Consider the following 15851-nt stretch of genomic DNA (forward strand, 5'->3'; position numbering starts at 1 on the left):
GGGGAGGGATCGTGGGTTTTGGAAGCTTTTGGAATGTTTTGGTGTCACTGCTGATGGTGACACTGATGTGATCGGGGGTGTCTTTTGGGGAGGGGGGTGCCAAAAGTGTCCCCCCACCTCTTCTGCCCCCAAACTCTGCTTGGGACCCCCTGATCTTGTGAATGGGGGGTGGAGGTCCTGCAGGGACACTGATCTGGAGGTCCCTGGTGAGTTTGGGGTGCGTGGGGCTGCTGATCTGGGGGGGTCCCCGTGGGATTTGGGGGAGTGCGGGGACATGGGGGACACTGACTCGGGAAGGTTCCTCCAGGCTTTGGGGTGCTCTAGACCTTGGGGACCTCATTTGGGTAAGCAGGAGGTGCTGCCTGCGGGCTGTGGGGGGGGGGGCTCAGGGCCACGGGGACACCGTCCCGGGGGACTCTTTGCCGTGGGGCGGGGGGAGCTGCCGCGCGGCGGAAGGATCACGGGGCGCGGCGGTTCTGCGACCGCGCAGGGTCGCCGGAAGCGCGCGGGGGACGCCGGGAGCTGTAGTCCAATGCCGCGAAGGCTGCTGGGAGCTGTAGTCCCGCGCCGTCCCGGTAAGCCCCGCGGGCCCGGCAGACATGGCGGCGGAGCGGCGGCGCTGAACGCGGGGCTGCGGCGGTGAGCGGAAACCGGTGGGAGCGAGCGGGGGGCACTGCAGGGAGCGAGAGAGGGGCCCAGGGACTGCAGAGCCCCGTGCCGCGGCACCGGGCAGAGCCCCGGTACTGGGTACCAGCGGCAGGGCCTGGAGCGCCGTTGCGCCGCGTCCCCCGGGCCTCACGGAGCCTTTCCGGGGTCCCTCAGGGCTCCCCGCGCCCACTCCCCGGGGCTCCCTGTGCCTTCTCAGGGTCCCCCCTTCCCTCTACGTTCTCTCCTCGGGGCCTTCCAGCCCTTCCCGCTCCTTGTTGGGGTCCCTCTGTGCCCTCTCGGGGGTCCCCCAGGTCCTCCCCTCCCTTCTGAGGGTCCCTTTGAGCTCATCCCGCGTTTTCCTCTCCCTTCTGAGGGTCCCTTTTCTCTCTCTCCCACCTGAGGGTTCCTTTGCGCCTTCCCAGGATCCCCTTTCCCTCCTGAGGGTTCCTTTGCGCTCTCCCGCGTTCCCTTCTCCCTCCCAAGGGTTCCTTTTCTCCCATCCCGGGTTCCCCACTCCCTCCTGAGAGTCCCTTTGCGCTCTCCCCGTGTCCTCCCCTCCTTCCTGAGGGTTCCTTTGCGTTCTCCCGGGGTCCCCTCTCCCTCCTGAGGGTCTCTTTTCCCTCATCCCGGGTTCCCCCTTCTCTCTTGAGGGTCCCTTTTCTCTCTCCCCGGGTCCCCCTCTCCCTCCTCAGGGTCCCTTTTTGTTCACCCTGGGTTCCCCCTCTCCCTCCTGAGGGTTCCTTTTCCCTCACCTCTGGTTCACCCCTCCCTCCTGAGGTTCCCTTTGAGCTCATCCCGCGTTCCCCTCTCCCTCCCGAGGGTCCCTTTTCTCTCATCCCGCGTTCTCTTCTCCCTCCTGAGGCTCCCTATTTGCTCATCCCGGGTCCCCCCCCTCCCTGCTGAGGGTCCCTTTGCGCCCTCCCAGGGTCCCCTCTCCCTTCTGAGGGTCCCTTTTCTCTCATCCCGCGTTCCCCTCTCCCTCCCGAGGGTCCCTTTTCGTTCACTCCGGGTTCCCCTTTTCCTCCTGAGGGTCCCTTTTTGCTCTCCTCGGGTCCCCCCCTCCCTCCTGAGGGTCCCTTTTCGCTCATCCCGGTGTCCCCCAGCTCTCCCTGCTTCTTTTCGGCATCTCTCTGTTCCCTCCCCGGGTCCTTTGACATCTCCCCATTCCCTCCTGGCGGTCTCTTCGACCTCCCCACTCCTTCTTGGGGTCCCTCTCTTCCATCACAACCCCTCTCTCTCCCTCCTGGGTCTCTCCCCTGCACCCCAGTTTCCCTCCCGGTCCCCCCCTGACCCTCCCGGTGTCCACCTCCCCACAGATGGCCGGAGAAGTGGCGGACAAGAAGGATCGGGACGCATCCCCGGTGAAGGAGGAGAGGAAACGTTCCCGCTCCCCGGAACGGGACCGGGAGCGGGACCGGGAGCGCAAGGGCTCCCCCCCGGCCAAGGAGCGGAAGCGGCACCGATCCCGGGAGCGCCGGAGGAGCCGCTCCCGATCCCGGTCCCGCTCCAAGTCCACAGAGAGGTGAGGCAGCTCCGGGGCTCCCCGGGGTTTGGGAAGAGCTTTGATGGATTTGTCAGTGGGAAATAAAAAGTTGTGAGGGGAGGAGAAGTGTTGTGAAGGTTTTGTATTGATAATTAATAAATCTATATTATTATATTAATAAATACAATTGTATTTATTATAAAAAAATATAAAATTATTATATTCAAAATATAATTATAAAATTATTATATTCGTAAATATATTACTGTTAATATATTTTTCTTTATACTCTTTTAAAAGGGTATAAAAATTGTTAACAGTACTTATTTATTTTAAAGAGGTTATAAAGAAAAAATTATTAACAGTATTTATTTATTATAAAGAAAAATGTATTAACAGTATTTATTTATTTTAAAGAGGGTATAAAGGGGCTCCCTTTTAAAGTTTTGAGCCTGCTCTGCCTTCCTCCTCACCCTGCCTCACAGCAGGATTGAATACACTGGGGATTGGGCAGCACTGAGCCCACCACAGTCATTGCTTCATTGGCCAGGAAATATCAAAATAGCCAAATCTTAAATTTATCCCTGTGGTTTGGGAAGAGATTTGATGGCTTTGTCAGTGGGAAAGAAAAGGTTGTGGGAGGAGAAGAAGTATTGTAAAGATTTTGTTATGATTCTTGTTACTCTTTATTTTAGTTACGGTTAATATATTTTTCTTTATACTCTTTTAAAAGGGTATAAAGAAAAATTTATTAACAGTGTTTATTTATTTTAAAGAGGGTATAAAGAAAAATTTATTAACAGTGTTTATTTATTTTAAAGAGGGTGTAAAGAAAAATTTATTAACAATATTTATTTATTTATTTTAAAGAGGCTCCCTTTTAAAGTTTTGAGCCTGCTCTGCCTTTTTCCTCACCCTGCCTCACAGCAGGAATTGAGTGCACTGGGGTTTGGGCAGCACTGAGCCCACCACACTCACTGCTGCATTGGCCAGGAAATATCAAAACTATCCAAATCTCAAGCTGACAAACCAAAACCACTGCAGAGGGTGGGTGAGGGCTGTGGGGCCATGCTGGGACCCCCCTGTGGGGCTGTGACCCCCCTGTCCCACAGGGATCGGCGGCACAAGGAGCGGGACCGGGAGCGCAGCAAGAAGGAGCGGGACAGGGACAAGGATGGGCACCGGAGGGACAAGGACCGTAAGCGGTCCAGGTGGGTCCTGTCACTTTTTTGTGGGGTTCCTGCTCTCCCCTGAATCCCTTGGAGGTTGGGGATCCCCCAGGGCTGTGCTTGGTGTCTTATTCCTGGTGCGGTTTTCTTTGGAAGTTTGTCCCCGGGCAGGGGGAAAGACTCCAAGTCTCGGAAGGATCGGGAGGCACGGAAAGCAGAGGAAGAGGAGGAAAATGCCCTGAAGAAGGAGAAGGTGAGGAGGGGGTGGATGGGGCTTGGATGGGAGGGGCTCCAGTTCCCTGGGGAGTGGCTCCAGGGGATTCAGATACCCAGGAGTGGCTCCAGGGGATGCAGGTCCCTGGGGAGTGATTCCAAGGAATTCAGGTCCCCAGGAGTGATTCTAAGGGATCCAGGTCCCCAGGAGTGGTTCCAGGGGGATCCAGGCCTGTGGGGAGTGGCTCCAGTGGATCCAGGTCCCTGGGAAGTGGCTCCAGTGGATCCAGGTCCCTGGGGAGTGGCTCCAGTGGATCCAGGTCCCTGGGGAGTGGTTCCAGAGGATTCAGGTCCCTGGGAAGTGGTTCCAGAGGATCCAGGTCCCTGGGGAGTGGTTCCAGGGGATTCAGGTCCCTGGGAAGTGGTTCCAGAGGATTCAGGTCCCTGGGGAGTGGTTCCAGAGGATTCAGGTCCCTGGGAAGTGGCTCCAGTGGATCCAGGTCCCTGGAGAGTGGCTCCAGTGGATCCAGGTCCCTGGGGAGTGGTTCCAGAGGATTCAGGTCCCTGGGGAGTGGTTCCAGAGGATTCAGGTCCCTGGGGAGTGGTTCCAGAGGATTCAGGTCCCCGGGAGTGGTGCTGACATCTGACCTCACTTGCAGGCACAGCCGCTGTCCTTGGAGGAGCTCCTGGCAAAGAAAAAGGCAGAAGAGGAGGCAGAAGCCAAGGTGGGAGAAGGAACAGGAGCCTTTTCCCTCTGCTGGGGGTGTGGATGTTTGTGGGGACCCCAGGAGGGAACAGGGAGGGCTGAGAAACTTGGGGATGCAGAGGGACCCCAGGAGGGATCATGGGATGGAGCAGGGAGGGCACATGGGGGGCTCTGGAGACAGGGGAGGCCTGGTGGACCCCCAGGAGGGAGCAGAAAGACCTTGGGAGGGAACAGGGAAAGGTGAGGGGCACAGAAGGGCCCTAGGACGGAAAGGAGGTTTGGGGGACACAGGGAGAGCCCTGGCAGGGAGTGGAGACATCTGAGGGATCCTGAGAGGGACAGGAGGGAAATGGGAGGCCTGGGGGGGGCTCAGGAGGGAGCACAGAAGGCTGAGGGGACCCCAAGCAGCACAGGGGGTGGCAGGCAGGCCCAGTGTGATGTTTCCTCTCTGCCATCCCAGCCCAAGTTCCTGTCCAAGGCGGAGCGGGAGGCCGAGGCCCTGCGGCGGCGGCAGCAGGAGGTGGAGGAGCGACAGCGGCTGCTGGAGGAGGAGAGGAAGAAGAGGAAACAATTCCAGGAGATGGGCAGGAAGATGCTGGGTAAGGACTCATCCCTGTAGCCCCCTAGCCAGCCCTGGGGGTGGGTGCTGGCTCTGAGCCCCTTCCCCTGCTCCCCAGAAGACCCCCAGGAGCGCGAGCGCCGGGAGCGCCGCGAGCGCATGGAGCGGGAGACCAACGGCACCGAGGATGAGGAGGGCAGGCAGAAGATCCGGGAGGAGAAGGACAAAAGCAAAGAGCTCCACGCCATCAAGGTGGGGCTGGGGACTGGTCCGGGGGGGCTGGGGGGAAGATGGGGGGGGTCCCACTGAGCCTGGGGTCCTGCAGGAGCGGTACCTGGGGGGGGTGAAGAAGCGGCGGCGCACGCGGCACCTCAACGACCGCAAGTTCGTGTTCGAGTGGGACGCATCAGAGGACACCTCCATCGACTACAACCCCCTGTGAGTGCTGGGGTGTCCCTAGGGCTGGGAGCGTCCCTGCAGGGTGCAGGGCCTGCTCCTGATGCTCATACCCTGCTCCAGGTACAAGGAGAGGCACCAGGTGCAGCTGCTGGGCCGTGGCTTCATCGCCGGCATCGACCTGAAGCAGCAGAAACGGGAGCAGTCGCGGTTCTACGGGGACCTGATGGAGAAGAGGAGGACACTGGAGGAGAAGGAGCAGGAGGAGTGAGGTTTTGGGGAAGCTGGGAGGATGCTGAGGGTTGTGTGTGTGGGGTCATGGCTGGCTTAGCTTGGTTGGGATGTGGAGCTGGGCTGCAGCAGATCCTGCAGGAAATTGGCAGAAGTGTCCTAGAGGCACAGGGTGAGCCTTATCCACTTTCTCCTTCCCCTTCCTCACTCCCTTTTGTTATTCCTTTCCTTGCCCTGCCCTCATTCCCTTCCTTTGTCTGCCTGTCCTCATCCCCGTTTCTCCCATCCCTTTTCCTTCTCCCATTTCCCCATTCCCTTTTCCTTTATTCTCCTTTCCCCATCCCACTTTCCCCTTCCCCATTCCCCTTTCCCTCTCCCTTTTCCCTCATTGTCCTTTCCCTATCCCCTTTTCCCCATCCCGCTTTCTCTGTCCCTCTCCCCTTTTCCCTCATCCCCCTTTCCCCTTTCCTCCTCTCCCTTCCCCCTCTCCCTTTCCCTTTCCCCCATTTCCTTTTCCCTTTCCCCATTCCCTTTTCCCTCTCCCTTTCCCCTATTCCCTTTTCCCTTGTCCCCTTCCCCCATTCCCTTTTCCCTTTCCCTCTCCCTTTTCCCCATCCCTCTTTCCCTGTCCCTCTCCCCTTTTCCCCTCATCCCCCTTCCCCCCTCTCCCCTTTCCCCCTCTCCCTTCCCCCTCTCCCTCTCCCTTTCCCTTTCCCCCATTTCCTTTTCCCTTTCCTCATTCCCTTTTCCCTCTCCCTTTCCCCTATTCCTTTTTCCCTCATCCCCTTTCCCCCATTCCCTTTTCCCCTTCCCTCTCCCTTTTCCCCATCCCTCTTTCCCTGTCTCTCTCCCCTTTCCTCCATTCCATTTTCCCCATTTCCTCTTCCCTTTCCCCATTCCCTTTTCCCTCTCCCTTTCCCCTATTCCCTTTTCCCTCATCCCCCTTTTCCTATCCCCTTTTCCTCTTCCTTCTCCCTTTTCCCCATCCTTCTTTCCCTGTCCCTCTCCCCTTTCCCCCATTCCCTTTTCCCTCTCCCTCATCCCCCTTTCCCTCTCCCCTTTTCCCCATCCCTATCCCCTTTTCCCCATCCCTTCCCTCCCCAGGGCGCGGCTGCGGAAGCTGCGGAAGAAGGAGGCCAAGCAGCGCTGGGATGACCGGCACTGGTCCCAGAAGAAGCTGGACGAGATGACAGACAGGGACTGGCGCATCTTCCGTGAGGATTACAGCATCACCACCAAGGGGGGCAAGATCCCAAATCCCATCCGCTCCTGGAAGGACTCCTCCCTGCCCCCCCACATCCTGGAGGTCATTGACAAGTGTGGATACAAGGTGGGCACGGAGAGGGGGGAGCTGGGGAGGGGGGAAAAGGGGTGGTCAGGGATTCAGAGAGGAGGAACAGGGGAAGTTCTGCTCCCAACCTGCTCCCCCCGGCAGGAGCCGACCCCGATCCAGCGCCAGGCCATCCCCATCGGGCTGCAGAACCGCGACATCATCGGCGTGGCCGAGACCGGCAGCGGCAAAACGGCGGCGTTCCTGATCCCGCTGCTCGTGTGGATCACCACCCTGCCCAAAATCGACCGGTGGGGACAGGGACGCTGCCTGTGGGATGGGGGGAGTGGCAGGGGGACGCTGCCCGTGGGATGGGGGGAGTGGCAGAGGGACACTGCCCGTGGGATGGGGGGAGTGGCAGGGGGACGCTGCCCGTGGGATGGGGGGAGTGGCAGAGGGACACTGCCTGTGGGATGGGGGGAGTGGCAGGGGGACGCTGCCTGTGGGACAGGGGAGTGGCAGGGGGACACTGCCCGTGGGATGGGGGGAGTGGCAGGGGGACACTGCAGAGGGGTTGGGACTGTGCAGGTGACAGGATGGGGTGACAGGGTTGACCCTGTCAGGGGATTGAGGCAGGGTTACAGGGTAACGTGGTGGAGTGGCAGGGTGACACTGCCTGTGGGACAGGGGGAGTGGCAGGGTGAGGCTGCACAGGGGTCAGGACAGGGTGGCACTGTGGAGGTGACAGGATAGGGTGACATGGTGACACTGCAGAGGGGTTGAGATATGGTGGCACTGTGGAGGTGGCAGGGTGACACTGTCAGGGGATTGAGGCAAGGTTACAGAGTGACAGAATGGTGTGACAGGGTGACACTGCAGAGGGGTCAGGACAAAGGGGCACTGTGCAGGTGACAAATGGTGTGACAGGGTGACACTGTCAGGGGATTGAGGCAAGGTTCCAGAGTGACAGGATGGTGTGACAGGGTGACACTACAGATGGGTCAGGACAAAGGGGCACTGTGCAGGTGACAAATGGGGTGACAGGGTGACATTGTCAGGGGATTGAGGCAAGGTTCCAGAGTGACAGGATGGTGTGACAGGGTGACACTACAGATGGGTCAGGACAAAGGGGCACTGTGCAGGTGACAAATGGGGTGACAGGGTGACATTGTCAGGGGATTGAGGCAAGGTTCCAGAGTGACAGGATGGTGTGACAGGGTGACACTGTCAGGGGATTGAGGCAGGGTTCCAGAGTGACAGGATGGAGGGGATGGGGTGACACTGTCAGGGGATTGAGGCAGGGTTCCAGAGTGACAGGATAGTGTGACAGGGTGACACTGTCAGGGGATTGAGGCAGGGTTCCAGAGTGACAGGATGGTGTGACAGGGTGACACTGTCAGGGGATTGAGGCAGGGTTCCAGAGTGACATGCTGGAGGGGATGGGGTGACACTGGAGGGCACACATGTGGCACTGTGAGTGACACACCCATCTCCTGCCATGCTGCAGCATCGAGGAGTCAGACCAGGGGCCCTACGCCATCATCCTGGCCCCCACCCGTGAGCTGGCCCAGCAGATTGAGGAGGAAACCATCAAATTTGGGAAACCCCTGGGCATCCGCACCGTGGCCGTGATCGGCGGCATCTCCCGCGAGGACCAGGGCTTCCGGCTGCGCATGGGCTGCGAGGTGAGGGTCTCTGGTGTTGAGATAACCCCCAGGTGTTGGAAAATCTCTTTTTCCCAGCCCTGAGACTGAAGAAGAAGCCATGGTTCCTTGGCTCTCCTTCTCAAGGTTGTTTATTTTTTGTTATCTTTAATGTTCTTTCTCTGACCTGCTGAGATCTGTCCAGCACATTGGTTCGTGGTTGTCTTGGTTTGGAAAGACAGGTGTGTGTTAAGGAAGGCAGGAGCCTCCCCTGAAATGGAGAATGTGAAACTCCCCACCCCTCCAAATTGCTATAAATTTGAAATTTAGGGGCTCTCAGGCAAAAAAATATAGGAGCAGGAAATAACAGTTCTTTAATAGGGAAGAAAATAAAAGGATAAAATAAACAATGCAGTGCACTAAAACAACACTGCCAGAGTCAGAACCCAACCTGACACCCTGTGGGTCAGGGTGTTGGTATCAGTCCAGTTGGAATTGTGGCTGCAGCCCTCCTGCAGTGTCAGGGGTGGTTCTGCTGGAGCAGGGATCCTGTAGGAAAGGGTGGAATCTTCCTCTGGGAATCCAGTGGAGAAGCTGTGCTGTGTTCCAGAATCTCTGATTGTATCCAGGTAGGAATGTTTGAAATCTCAGATTGTATCCAGGTAGGAATGTTTGAAATCTCAGATTGTATCCAGGTAGGAATGTTTGAAATCTCAGATTGTATCTGGGTAGGAATGTTTGAAATCTCAGATTGTACCCAGGTAGGAATGTTTGAATTCTCAGATTGTATCCAGGTAGGAATGTTTGAAACCTCAGATTGTATCCAGGTAGGAATGTTTGAAATCTCAGATTCTATCTGGGTAGGAATGTTTGAAATCTCAGATTCTATCCAGGTAGGAATGTTTGAAATCTCAGATTATACCCAGGTAGGAATGTTTGAAATCTCAGATTATACCCAGGTAGGAATGCTTGGCTCCTCCCTCTGGGCTCTCATCTCCCAATGGGATGCTGTAGTTCTTATCAGCCATGCAGGGACATTCCATAGCTGTTATCAGCAGATGTCCCCTCCTGAGAGAGGAGTGATTGTGGAAGAGATAAGGAAAACTGCAAAACTGCCCAGTTGACAAAAGACAGCTGCCATACAGGTGATAAGAGAATACATCTTGCCTTGCAATCTGGAACAATGGCACACTGACCACCTTAGGCTGGAGTTATCTTTTTATACTAAAAACTACATTACATTATTTACAATCATTTTCCAACACCTATCACCTGTGTTAGACAGTTTGTCTCTACTCTAAACCAATCCCAAAGTGCCACCATCACAGCAGAAGATGGAGGCCAAGAAGAAGAAGGAGAAAGAGGAATCTGGGCATGTCCAGCCTGTCTTGCCTCCTGAACCCCCATTCCAAAAACCCCAAAATTCTACATTTTCACTCAGTGATAAATTCACTACCATTCTACTCAAACCCTTGTAGTTTGTAACTCCTCACACAGAGCTCTGAATTGTTTCCAGCCCTGGGGGTGCTGTTAGTTTTTTATACTATGGACTACATGTACTTTATTTACAGTAGTTTTCCAGTACCTATCACCTGTGTTAGACAGTTTGTCTCTACTCTAAACCAATCCCAAAGTGCCACCATCACAGCAGAAGATGGAGGCCAAGAAGAAGAAGAAGGAGAGACTGGACACATCCAGATTCCTCCATCTTGCCTCTTGAAGCCCCATTCTAAAAACCCCCAAATTCTACATTTTCACCCTGTGATAAATTCACAATCATTCTATTCAAACTCTTGTGGTTTGTAACTCCTCCCACGAAGTTGATAATTGTTTCCATGAGTGCTTGTCTGCCTTTATGATGGGATGATTAATGGAGCTAAAATGACAGGAAAATAATCCTAATCCCATCTCCCACTCCCAGTTTACTTTTCAAAACTGTTAAAAAAAAATTAAAAATTGTTACAAACAAATTTTTAACCCATGGAAAACACGGAGTCCAAGACACACAGAGGTGTCTTTGTGGGATCATTCCTCCTTCATTGAGGGATGTTCCTGCTCCATGGGATCAGTTCCTGCCCCACTGGAGTTGTCAAACACACAGAGGTGTCTTTGTGGGATCATTCCTGCTTCATTGAGGGATGAACCCCTGCCCCACTGGGGTTGTCAAAGACACACAGAGGTGTTTTTGTGGGATCATTCCTCCTTCATTGAGGGATGTTCCTGCTCCATGGGATCAGTTCCTGCCCCACTGGGGTTGTCAAAGACACACAGAGGTGTTTTTGTGGGATCATTCCTGCTTCACTGAGGGATGAACCCCTGCCCCACTGGGGTTGTCAAAGACACACTGAGGGGTCTTTGTGGGATCATTCCTACTTCACTGAGGGATGTTCCTGCTCCATGGGATCAGTTCCTGCCCCACTGGAGTTGTCAAACACACAGAGGTGTCTTTGTGGGATCATTCCTACTTCACTGAGGGATGTTCCTGCTCCATGGGATCACGTTCCTGCCCCACTGGGGTTCTCAAAGACACACAGAGGTGTTTTTGTGGGATCATTCCTGCTTCACTGAGGGATGTTCCTGCTCCATGGGATCAGTTCCTGCCCCACTGGGGTTCTCAAAGACACACAGAGGTGTCTGACTCTGAGCCAAGGTCTTCTGAGACCTTCAAGACCTTCTCTGAAGGTCTCTGCTTCTAGGGCAGTCTGAGGAATTTCCTGACAAGTGGGGGGGATCTTGGGGGGTCTCGGGGGGGTCAGCTCAGCCTTGGGCTGCTCCCACCAACCCCCCTGTCCCCCCAGATTGTCATTGCCACCCCGGGCCGGCTCATTGACGTGCTGGAGAACCGGTACCTGGTGCTGAGCCGCTGCACCTACGTGGTGCTGGACGAGGCCGACCGCATGATCGACATGGGCTTCGAGCCTGACGTGCAGAAGATCCTGGAGCACATGCCTGTCACCAACCAGAAACCTGACACTGATGAAGCTGAGGACCCCGAGAAGATGTTGGCCAACTTTGAGTCCGGGAAGCACAAGTACAGACAGGTGGGTGTGGGTAAGGGGTGCCCAGGACGGTTCCTGTGGGGTGGGGAGGGAGAATTTGGGTTTTTGGGGAAGGGGTTGAGAGGATGGGAGTCACGGTTCTGCTCTGTGGTGGAGGAATGTTCCTGCCTCACAGTGGAGCTTCCTGCCCTATGAGGGGTCATTCCTGCCCCACAAGGGGACATTTTTGCCCTGTGGGGGCATTTCTGCTCCTTGGCGGATATTCCTGCCCCTCAGGGATCATTCCTGCCCCTCTGGGATCATTCCTGCCCCACTGGGGTCATTCCTGCTCCATGGGTAACATTCCTGCCCCTCTGGGATCATTCCTGCCCCTCTGGGTGATGTTCCTGCCCCTCTGGGATCATTTCTGCTCCTTGGGGGACATTCCTGCCCCTCTGGGTGATGTTTCTGCCCCGCTGGGATCATTCCTGCCCCACTGGGTGATGTTTCTGCCCCACTGGCATCATTTCTGCTCCTTGGCGGATAATCCTGCCCCTCAGGGATCATTCCTGCCCCTCTGGGTGATGTTCCTGCCCCTCTGGGATCATTCCTGCCCCTCAGGGATCATTCCTGCCCCTCTGGGTGATGTTCCTGCCCCACTGGGTCATTCCTGCTCCATGGGGAACATTCCTGCCCCACTGGGATCATTCCTGCCCCTCTGGGTTGTTCCTGCCCCTCTGGGATCATTCCTGCCCCTCTGGGTGATGTTTCTGCCCCGCTGGGATCATTCCTGCCCCACTGGATGATGTTCCTGCCCCACTGGGTCATTCCTGCCCCTCTGGGTCATTCCTGCTCCACTGGGTGATGTTCCTGCCCCACTGGGTCATTCCTGCCCCACTGGGTGATGTTCCTGCCCCTCTGGGTGATGTTCCTGCCCCACTGGGATCATTCCTGCCCCTCTGGGTTGTTCCTGCCCCACTGGGGTCATTCCTGCCCCACTGGGTGATGTTCCTGCCCCTCTGGGTCATTCCTGCCCCTCTGGGTGATGTTCCTGCCCCTCTGGGGTCATTCCTGCCCCACTGGGTGATGTTCCTGCCCCTCTGGGGTCATTCCTTCCTCTCTGGGGGGACACTGCCAGCTGACAGGACGTCGCTGTCCCCTTGCCTTGCAGACTGTCATGTTCACAGCCACCATGCCCCCCGCCGTGGAGCGCCTGGCCCGCAGTTACCTGCGGCGCCCGGCCGTGGTTTACATCGGCTCCGCGGGCAAACCCCACGAGAGGGTGGAGCAGAAGGTGTTCCTCATGTCCGAGTCCGAGAAGAGGTGAGGAGCACGGATTTGGGGCTGGCCTTGGACCTTCAGCATCTCTTTGCTCAGCTGTCTCCTCCTCCTCCTCCTCCTCTTTCTGCTCTTACAGGAAGAAGCTGTTGGCCATCCTGGAGCAGGGCTTCGACCCGCCCATCATCATCTTCGTCAACCAGAAGAAGGGCTGCGATGTGCTGGCCAAGTCCCTGGAGAAGATGGGGGTGAGGCTGGGCTGGGAGGGGGTTGTGACCGTGTTCAGAGGGGTCTGAGGATGAGGGAGGAGATGAGGATCTGACTCCGTGTTTCAGAAGGCTTGATTTATTATTTTATGATGTAGATTATATTAAAACTATACTAAAAGAACAGAGGAAAGGATTTCATCAGAAGGCTGGCTAAGAATAGAAAAAGAAGGAATGATAACAAAGGTTTTTGGCTCGGACAGAAAGTCCAAAACAGCTGGCCTGTGATTGGCCATTCATTAGAAACAACCACATGAGACCAATCATGGATCCAGCTGTTGCATTCCACAGCAGCAGATAATTATTATTTACATTTCATTTCTGAGGCCTCTCAGCTCCTCAGGAGGAAAAATCCTAAGGAAAGGATTTTTCATAAAAGATGGCTGTGACAGGGGGTCACCCTGAGCCCTGTCCCCCTCGTCCCCACATGGGGATGTGTGGAATTTTTTGTCACTTGGGGTCACCAAATGTGGTGGTGTTTGGAGGGGTCCCAGGATGAGGGAAGAGAAGAGAATCTTGACTCCATGTTTCAGAAGGCTGATTTATTATTTTATGATAATAAAGATTTTATAGAAAAAATAGATTAAAAACTAGATTTTATATTGTATATAAATATATATAATTCATTTATATATATAAATATATATTTATATCTATAGATATAAAAATATATACATTTATATATATAATATATATAGATTTATATATTTATATATAGATCTATATAATAGATTTTATATAAAATAGATTTTATATAAAATAGATTTTATATAAAATAGATTTTATATTTAATATTAAATAGATTATATATTTTATATTAAACTAAAGATTTTTTTATTTTATATTAAAAGAGAATGATATATTAAAACTACACTAAAAGAATAGAAGAAAGGAATTCATCAGAAGGCTTGAAAGGAATAGAAAATAATGATAATAAAATCTTGTGACTGACCAGAGTCCAAGACAGCTGGACTGTGATTGGCCATTAATTAAAAACAACCACATGAGACCAATCACAGATGCACCTCTTGCATTCCACAGCAGCAGATAATTATTGGTTTTCTTTTCCTCTGAGGCCTCTCAGCTTCTCAGGAGAAAAAAATCCTAATGAAAAGGATTTCCCATAAAATATATCTGTGACAGAGATGTGCCCCCATTGACCCCCCTGTTCCCACAGTACAATGCCTGCACCCTGCACGGTGGCAAGGGCCAGGAGCAGAGAGAATTCGCCCTCTCCAACCTCAAGGCTGGAGCCAAGGACATCCTGGTGGCCACGGACGTGGCCGGACGTGGCATCGACATCCACGACGTCTCCATGGTGGTCAACTACGACATGGCCAAGAACATCGAGGGTGAGGCTTGGGGGGCATCAGGGGGGCACTGGGGGGGCTGTGTGCCCATGCTGGGGGTTCATCCCGGTGTTCCCTGCACTGGAGGGGCTTTGGGAGGTTGCTCAGCCCCGGTGCTGCCACACTGAAGAGGCTGTGATGTTGCCCAGCTTTGGTACTGGGTGTGCAGGGGGTGCCTGGCCCTGGTACTGCCCTCACCAAGGGGGGAGCAGAGGTGCCCAGCCCTGGTGCTGAGGGTGTGGAGGGTACCCAGCCCTGGTGCTGAGGGTGTGGGGGTGCCCAGCCCCAGTGCTGGGGTGTGGGGATGCCCAGCCTCAGTGTGGGGGTGCCCAGCCCCAATGCTGAGGTTATGGGGGGTGCCCAGCCCCAATGCTGAGGTTATGGGGGTGCCCAACCCCAGTACTGAGGGTGTGGGGGGATGCCCAGCCTCAGTGCTGTGCGTGTGGGGGATGCCCACACCTGTTGTTGAGGGTGTGGAGGGTGCCCAGCCCTGGTGCTGAGGGAATGGGGGATGCCCAGCCCTGGTGCTGAGGGAATGGGGGATGCCCAGCCCTGGTGCTGAGGGAATGGGGGATGCCCAGCCCCGGTGTGGGGGTGCCCAGCCCTGGTGCTGCCTCTGTCAGGGGGCTGGGGGGGATTCCTGGCATTGGTTCTTGGGGGTAGGGGGGTGCCCAGCCCTGGTGCTGCCACGCTGAGGGGTCTGTGGAGTGCCCAGCCCTGGTGCTGGGAGGGCAGGGGGTGTCTGTCCGGGTACTGGGGGCACTGTAGGTGCCCAGCCTGGGTACTGGGGGTACTTGGCCCTGGTTCTGGTGCTGTGTGGGGTGCCCAGCCCCAGTGCTGCCACACCCAGGGGTCTGTGGGGTGCCCAACTCTGCCTCTGGAGTGCAGGGGATGCTGCAGGGAGTGCCCAGCCCTGGCACTGCCCACACTGAACCCTTCATTTCCCCCCCTCCCAGATTACATCCACCGCATTGGGCGCACGGGCCGAGCAGGGAAGAGCGGCGTGGCCATCACCTTCCTCACCAAGGAGGACTCCACGGTGTTCTACGACCTCAAACAGGCCATCCTGGAGAGCCCCGTGTCCTCGTGCCCCCCCGAGCTGGCAAACCACCCCGATGCCCAGCACAAGCCGGGCACCATCCTCACCAAGAAGCGGCGGGAGGAGACGATCTTCGCCTGAGGCCCCCCTTTGTCACCCGTCTGGGGACAGCAGGACCAGCAAGGCTGCCAGGACTGCTCTGGCTGCTCTTTTTTCCCAGCTCCTTGTGCAACCCCAGGACTGCCCACAAGCAGAGATTGGGGCTGGGATTATCCCAAAATATCCCCCCTGTTCTCCCATTCCCTTCCCAGTTTCCCCATGGAGCGGAGGAGCTGCTGGAGGCTGTTTGGGGGCCGGTCCCTCCCTGCTGCCAGGGTGGGGCTGGGTTTTTTGGGGTTTTTTTTTTTGGCTGTCCTGGGGACTGTCTGCACCTCATCCTTTGGGTTTTTGGGGTTTATTTTTTGTAGCTGAAGCTCCAGGCTGCAGGAATAAACCGGCAGCGGCGTTACCGGTGTCACCTCCTCGTCCTCTCCCTTCCCCGGGTGCCATTGCCCAGCCCCTGGGTGCCACCTCCCATGGGGACAAAAGCCAGCAGTGCCCTAAAGGGGCATTTTGAGGTACTC

General features: G+C 55.5%; 1 protein-coding gene across 2 annotated transcripts; it reads left to right on the forward strand.

Annotated features, from left to right (window-relative positions):
• The first annotated feature begins 531 nt into the window (after positions 1 to 531).
• Positions 532 to 15736, forward strand: DDX23 (DEAD-box helicase 23). Of its 2 annotated transcripts, none has more exons than XM_066567777.1 (17): positions 532 to 639; positions 1965 to 2170; positions 3244 to 3342; positions 3457 to 3553; positions 4173 to 4238; positions 4680 to 4818; positions 4897 to 5030; positions 5104 to 5216; positions 5298 to 5441; positions 6510 to 6735; positions 6841 to 6986; positions 8183 to 8360; positions 11117 to 11359; positions 12468 to 12619; positions 12714 to 12822; positions 14018 to 14192; positions 15146 to 15736. In XM_066567777.1, exons 2-17 carry the CDS (start codon positions 1965 to 1967, stop codon positions 15367 to 15369), a joined length of 2451 nt encoding a protein of 816 aa, XP_066423874.1. In that variant the 5' UTR covers positions 532 to 639; the 3' UTR covers positions 15370 to 15736. The 2 variants fall into 2 exon arrangements, with proteins under 2 accessions (XP_066423874.1, XP_066423875.1); XM_066567778.1 differs by having other exon boundaries at positions 4900 to 5030.
• The last annotated feature ends 115 nt before the right edge of the window (positions 15737 to 15851 follow it).

The sequence above is a fragment of the Molothrus aeneus genome, chromosome 30 (assembly GCF_037042795.1).
Source record: "Molothrus aeneus isolate 106 chromosome 30, BPBGC_Maene_1.0, whole genome shotgun sequence".
Taxonomy (NCBI): domain Eukaryota; kingdom Metazoa; phylum Chordata; class Aves; order Passeriformes; family Icteridae; genus Molothrus; species Molothrus aeneus.